Here is a 6078-nt window from a genome sequence, read left to right as displayed (position 1 = left end):
CAATACACTGCTTATGACCTCACATATTACATCATGACATCACTGATGACATCTTAAATGACATTACTGTTAACATAATTGATTACATCATCCTGTGGGCACACATTTTAAAACATATAGGGGGTCAATTTCGGACCCCCAAGCCACGGGGATCACCACCTTGCTGGGGCTATTAAAGTTGGAGGGGGCTGTGCGGTCCCCCTCGAGGAGACAATGAAAGCCCTGGAGACAACTACTCCCCAAGGCTGGCTCCTGCTATGTCCTGGGATGCCCACTCCCGGGACATAGCTGTTTGCTTCTGTTTGGTGATCGCTGACAGCTCCTACCAAGAAAAAGCAAACAAAGTCCCCTTTCTGACAGCAGGAGCTGTCAAACAGCTCCTGCTGTCAGAAAGTGGAGTTTTCATCTGTTTCCCTGCACGCAAATGTACGTGCTGAAAAACAGATGAAAACATTTCTCCCACATGCAGGGAGCTTGTGGGAGCAATGCTGGCTCCCACAGGACGTGGGAAGCCAGCTAGGACAGAAGGGGCCTTGAGGCTCCCCCCACTGTCCTGTCACTATCTCTCTTCTTCATCCCATAATGGGATGGAAGAGTGAGACAGACATTGCAATGGTCTCGCCATGCAATGACTTCTAAAAAATAAACATACCACTGGAGGAAATCACCCGTGGCATAATGGTTAAGGTCACAGACCCTCACATTGAAAGTGTCCTAGTACAGGTGTGTCTGTAGTCATTGCCCTACTGTATTTAATTTTCTTTCTAAAGTTTAAGGTTCATAATAAAAGGTGTTCTCACTCTTTTTAATTGACAAATACATTTTTCTGTTCATTTGTCCAGAAATATCTCATTCTAAATATATCTTTCTCCGAAGTCTAAAAACTCTCTATCTCTCTCCCTCTTACTCTCTTTCTCTCACTCTCTCAATTTCTTTTTTAATTTCTTTCTCCCACTCACACACCCACTCAGACCCTTTTGCACCCACTCACAGACCCACTCAGAGACTGATGCACCCACTCACAGACACACTAAGACTCTCACACACCCGGTCACAGACCCACTGTAACCCTCACACACCCACTTACAGACCCACACAAACACTGATGCACCCACTCTCACACCGAGACAGACACTCTCACAGCCACTCTGTAGTGCTTTCCTCTTATTTAGTTTCTCAGCACTAACATAACACAACAGAAATGCACTTCTGAGGTCAAAGAAGACTTTTATTGTTGTTAATTCTTCCCCAACCACAATATTTTATGTATGACGAATTAGTAGCTTTCAAGTCCGCGTTAATCAAACAAAATATATCAGTTTGCAATATACACAGCAGGTTATATTTATAAGATATTGAATGCAAAGCAAAACAAATACTTCACTGTGTGGGAACTATTCACAGCTTCATCTTTCTAAGGTCTGCAAGCTGAGGACCCCTGTCAGCCGCGAGAAAGAGAGATTCATCTACCCACACGGGATTGCTGGCAGCTGGCGCCAAGCTCCAGCACGAGGTCCGGCAGATTCGAATCTGACCCTCTGCAGCCTGTTACATTCGTTACAAAGGTGTGCCCCCTCCTCTCAGACCTGGGAAACTGAGCAAGCCTTTTGGAGACTGGCCAGGTCTCCAAGACTACTCCTGTTCCCAAGCTCAAGCGAAGAGAAAAACAACACCCATGTAGTCTCTCTTATCATGTCTAGTCTACTGTGAGAAAAAACATCTTGGTTCTCTGGTGCAAAAACACAGCTTGGAAAAATACAGCTTGGATTCTCAACTGCAATGTCTAACTCCACGTTAAAGGCAATAGGCAGCTAACCTAAGTATCAAATGCACTGTCATGTTAAAGGCAATAGGCAGCTAACCTAAATATCAAATGCAATGTCTAGTGTCATGTCAAAGCCAATAGGCAGCTGAGCTGAATACAAAATGCAATGTATAATATCATGTCAAAGCCCATAGGCAGCTGAGCTGAATATAAAATGCAATATGTGATATCATGTCAAAGCCAATAGGCAGAATATCTAATAGCATGTCAAAGTCAATAGGCAGCTAAACTGAATACATCATGTCAAAGTCAATAGGCATGCAATGTCAAAGCCAATAGGCGGCTAGACTGGATACAGCATGTCAAAGCCAATAGGCAGAATACAGAATGTAATGGCTAATGCGATGTCAAAGCCCATAGGCGGCTCAACTGAATACAGAAAGTAATGGCTAATGCCATGTCAAAGCCAATAGGCAGAATACAGAATGTAATGACTAATGCAATGTCAAAGCCCATAGGCGGCTCAACTGAACAAAACATACCATGTGCTACTGGTGAACATTGAGCAACTAATATGCGCAATGGTGAAACACAAAGTCATTGGTCAAAACAAAATTTAACAAACGGCAGTACATTCCGCCCTTTGACCAATGAATTTTTGTTTCACATATCTCTTGTTTCAAACAAAAAAATTTGAATGATCAAAGCAATCCCTGTAAAGCAACAGAAGTGAATTAACACATTGATTTCATAACCTTTCACATCAGATACATCTACATTAGCAATTTGATGTGGCATGAGTTCTGCTCATGTAAAGGTGCACGGTCCACCTGAAAGGTTTGCTGGAAGATAAGCAAAAGTCAGAGTTCCATACGAGAGGGAAAAAAAAAAAAAAACACAGCTTAGTTCCCGTGGAAGAATGCAATCAAACAAGTTGAACTTGAACTGAAGGCGCAGTTTGCTCAAAATGGATCCATGGTGCTGGCACTTTACTCAGCCAGGTTCAGGTTGGGGGTTCGGTCCCTTCCCCGACCCCACACGCACACACCGGAAGGGGGACCACACAGCACACTCAGGGACAGTGGCGAAACGTGGTAGGATCTGCAAAAGAAACAAGTATGACTTTTCTTGCAAATAACATTTTTCATTTAAACTGCACCCTTCCTCTTTCTCTCCCTGTTTTATAATCAGCAGGACGTTTTTGAGGCCCTTTGTTATATTTTCTGCAGGTTCTGGAGGATCACTTGGGGCTTCAGCCCACACATCAGCACTGAGGTTTGTATCTGCTGCGCCACAGCTTCCCTTTTCTTGCACTGTCAGAAGGGCTGGGGCAGACTCATTCTTTACCAAACCTCCATTCACTGCATTTTTGTCAAGTTGGGCCATTCTGTCTCCAATTTGTATGAATGAATCAGATTCTTTTCTAGGTATCAGCATAATTTCGATTTTTCCTTGGTAATTTGCAGCAATCACTCTCCCTAAAACCTGATCAATTTGCCATTTCTGTCCTGGTAACTTTCCTCTCCCCAACTGCTCTGTGACTGCTTGCATGACAGATTGCTTTTGTGCGTGCTGCACAGTTTTTATCAAATCTAGGGGAATGTGCATCTCTCTCATCTCTGCCCACCTGTAAGTGGGTTTTTCTCTCAGCTGTTCACATTTCTGGGGCACCCACTTAGCCATCCCCACTAAGGCAGAATTCTGGGTGTACACTTCTCTCTCTGAATTTTGCTCATTAACATCTGCAAGGTAATTGAACCAGTTAGGTACAAGCCATGTGGCTAAAACATTATCAAAGAACCAAAAATCAGCATAAAAATGACACATCTCACGTAGCTCTTGCTTTAAAATCTGACACACATTATACAACGCTGTTTCTTCTACTGTGCCAGAAAACAACATTTCAGTCAATGAATCATTAGTAAAACAAACATGCTTTTTATCTTCAGTAGACACGAATTCAAATGGTGCACACAATTTCACCGGTAATTCTTTTACCTGTGGTACTCTAGCCCTGTCTTGCAAGTACCAGATCCATTGTATGATTCTAGCTAGGGGCACTATTTTCTTCCCTTGTTCTTGAGTTACATGTACATAAGTATTTCCTTCTTGCACTGCGCAGAAACCTAAAGTCTGCATTATTTCATTTGCCAAATCACAAGCGCGCAGCTGCATATAATTTCTCACAGTGACCATATACAAAAGTGTTCGGATTTCACTCAAATGAGGGCTATTCTTTTTCCAAAAATCAAACAAACTAATGAAACTCGGGGTGTCTTGCTCTAAAATCCTTCGTTTTGTTAAGGAATGCATTTTGTCTGCCAAAAACCCTGGCTCACACGAAAACTCAGTGCAGCTCGGAGCTGTCTTAACCCCCTCATTACTGGAATGGGACAAGAACGTTTCTTCAAAAACAGCCCTTTTATAACTTTCAGTCGGGCTAATTTGCTCACGTAAATTCCTATTTTCATGTTCCAACTTCCTACATTTTTCCTGCATTTCTCTGTAAGCAGATAAAGGTATCCAGACCTTTCTGTCATCATTACTTCCAAAAGACACGTTTTCTACATCAGGCATTTTAGCTACACATGCATTTTCTTCTGTAATTCCCCAAACAGAAAACAATTCACAGTTTTTCGTAGCACCATCAGGCAGTTTATCAACACATGTCCCAGACATGGTCTGCCGTGCTACTGTGATTCCCCAAACAGAAAACAATTTCTGTAATTCTCCAAACAACAAAAAACAATTACACTTTTAAAGTGTGCACTTAGAAATCTACTAACTCGTCAACACCCTCTTAATCACCTCTTAATGACCGACCCCACGACTCCAGGTACCAATTGTAGTGCTTTCCTCTTATTTAGTTTCTCAGCACTAACATAACACAACAGAAATGCACTTCTGAGGTCAAAGAAGACTTTTATTGTTGTTAATTCTTCCCCAACCACAATATTTTATGTATGACGAATTAGTAGCTTTCAAGTCCGCGTTAATCAAACAAAATATATCAGTTTGCAATATACACAGCAGGTTATATTTATAAGATATTGAATGCAAAGCAAAACAAATACTTCACCGTGTGGGAACTATTCACAGCTTCATCTTTCTAAGGTCTGCAAGCTGAGGACCCCTGTCAGCCGCGAGAAAGAGAGATTCATCTACCCACACGGGATTGCTGGCAGCTGGCGCCAAGCTCCAGCACGAGGTCCGGCAGATTCGAATCTGACCCTCTGCAGCCTGTTACATTCGTTACAAAGGTGTGCCCCCTCCTCTCAGACCTGGGAAACTGAGCAAGCCTTTTGGAGACTGGCCAGGTCTCCAAGACTACTCCTGTTCCCAAGCTCAAGCGAAGAGAAAAACAACACCCATGTAGTCTCTCTTATCATGTCTAGTCTACTGTGAGAAAAAACATCTTGGTTCTCTGGTGCAAAAACACAGCTTGGAAAAATACAGCTTGGATTCTCAACTGCAATGTCTAACTCCACGTTAAAGGCAATAGGCAGCTAACCTAAGTATCAAATGCACTGTCATGTTAAGGGCAATAGGCAGCTAACCTAAATATCAAATGCAATGTCTAGTGTCATGTCAAAGCCAATAGGCAGCTGAGCTGAATACAAAATGCAATGTATAATATCATGTCAAAGCCCATAGGCAGCTGAGCTGAATATAAAATGCAATATGTGATATCATGTCAAAGCCAATAGGCAGAATATCTAATAGCATGTCAAAGTCAATAGGCAGCTAAACTGAATACATCATGTCAAAGTCAATAGGCATGCAATGTCAAAGCCAATAGGCGGCTAGACTGGATACAGCATGTCAAAGCCAATAGGCAGAATACAGAATGTAATGGCTAATGCGATGTCAAAGCCCATAGGCGGCTCAACTGAATACAGAAAGTAATGGCTAATGCCATGTCAAAGCCAATAGGCAGAATACAGAATGTAATGACTAATGCAATGTCAAAGCCCATAGGCGGCTCAACTGAACAAAACATACCATGTGCTACTGGTGAACATTGAGCAACTAATATGCGCAATGGTGAAACACAAAGTCATTGGTCAAAACAAAATTTAACAAACAGCAGTACACACTCTCACCCAAAATACACCCTCTCACACCTATTCTCAAGTCCAGACAGACTCTGTGCACAGCCACCGGGCCATGCACAGAGTGGGATTGGGTGGTTAGAGGGTCTGGCCGCAGGGTCTTGCCACAGGCCAGGCCCTGCAGCCAAATACTGTCGCACACAGCCCCCTTTCCCCCAAAAATAATGATTTAGGCTGAGCCCCAGGGGATGGGATTCCCGG

At 42.8% G+C, this 6078-nt stretch overlaps 1 protein-coding gene across 1 annotated transcript; it reads right to left on the bottom strand.

Annotated features, from left to right (window-relative positions):
- Positions 1 to 1213: 1213 nt before the first annotated feature.
- Positions 1214 to 5840, bottom strand: LOC138292026 (uncharacterized). Its single transcript, XM_069230353.1, has 2 exons — positions 3393 to 5840; positions 1214 to 2866 (listed from the first exon to the last, which is right to left on the bottom strand). Exons 1-2 carry the CDS (start codon positions 4442 to 4444, stop codon positions 2755 to 2757), a joined length of 1164 nt encoding a protein of 387 aa, XP_069086454.1. The 5' UTR covers positions 4445 to 5840; the 3' UTR covers positions 1214 to 2754.
- Positions 5841 to 6078: the final 238 nt, after the last annotated feature.

The sequence above is a fragment of the Pleurodeles waltl genome, chromosome 4_2, assembly GCF_031143425.1.
Source record: "Pleurodeles waltl isolate 20211129_DDA chromosome 4_2, aPleWal1.hap1.20221129, whole genome shotgun sequence".
Taxonomy (NCBI): Eukaryota; Metazoa; Chordata; class Amphibia; order Caudata; family Salamandridae; genus Pleurodeles; species Pleurodeles waltl.
Note: the sequence above shows the minus strand (reverse complement) of the source record. Positions and strands in the feature narration are given on the sequence as shown.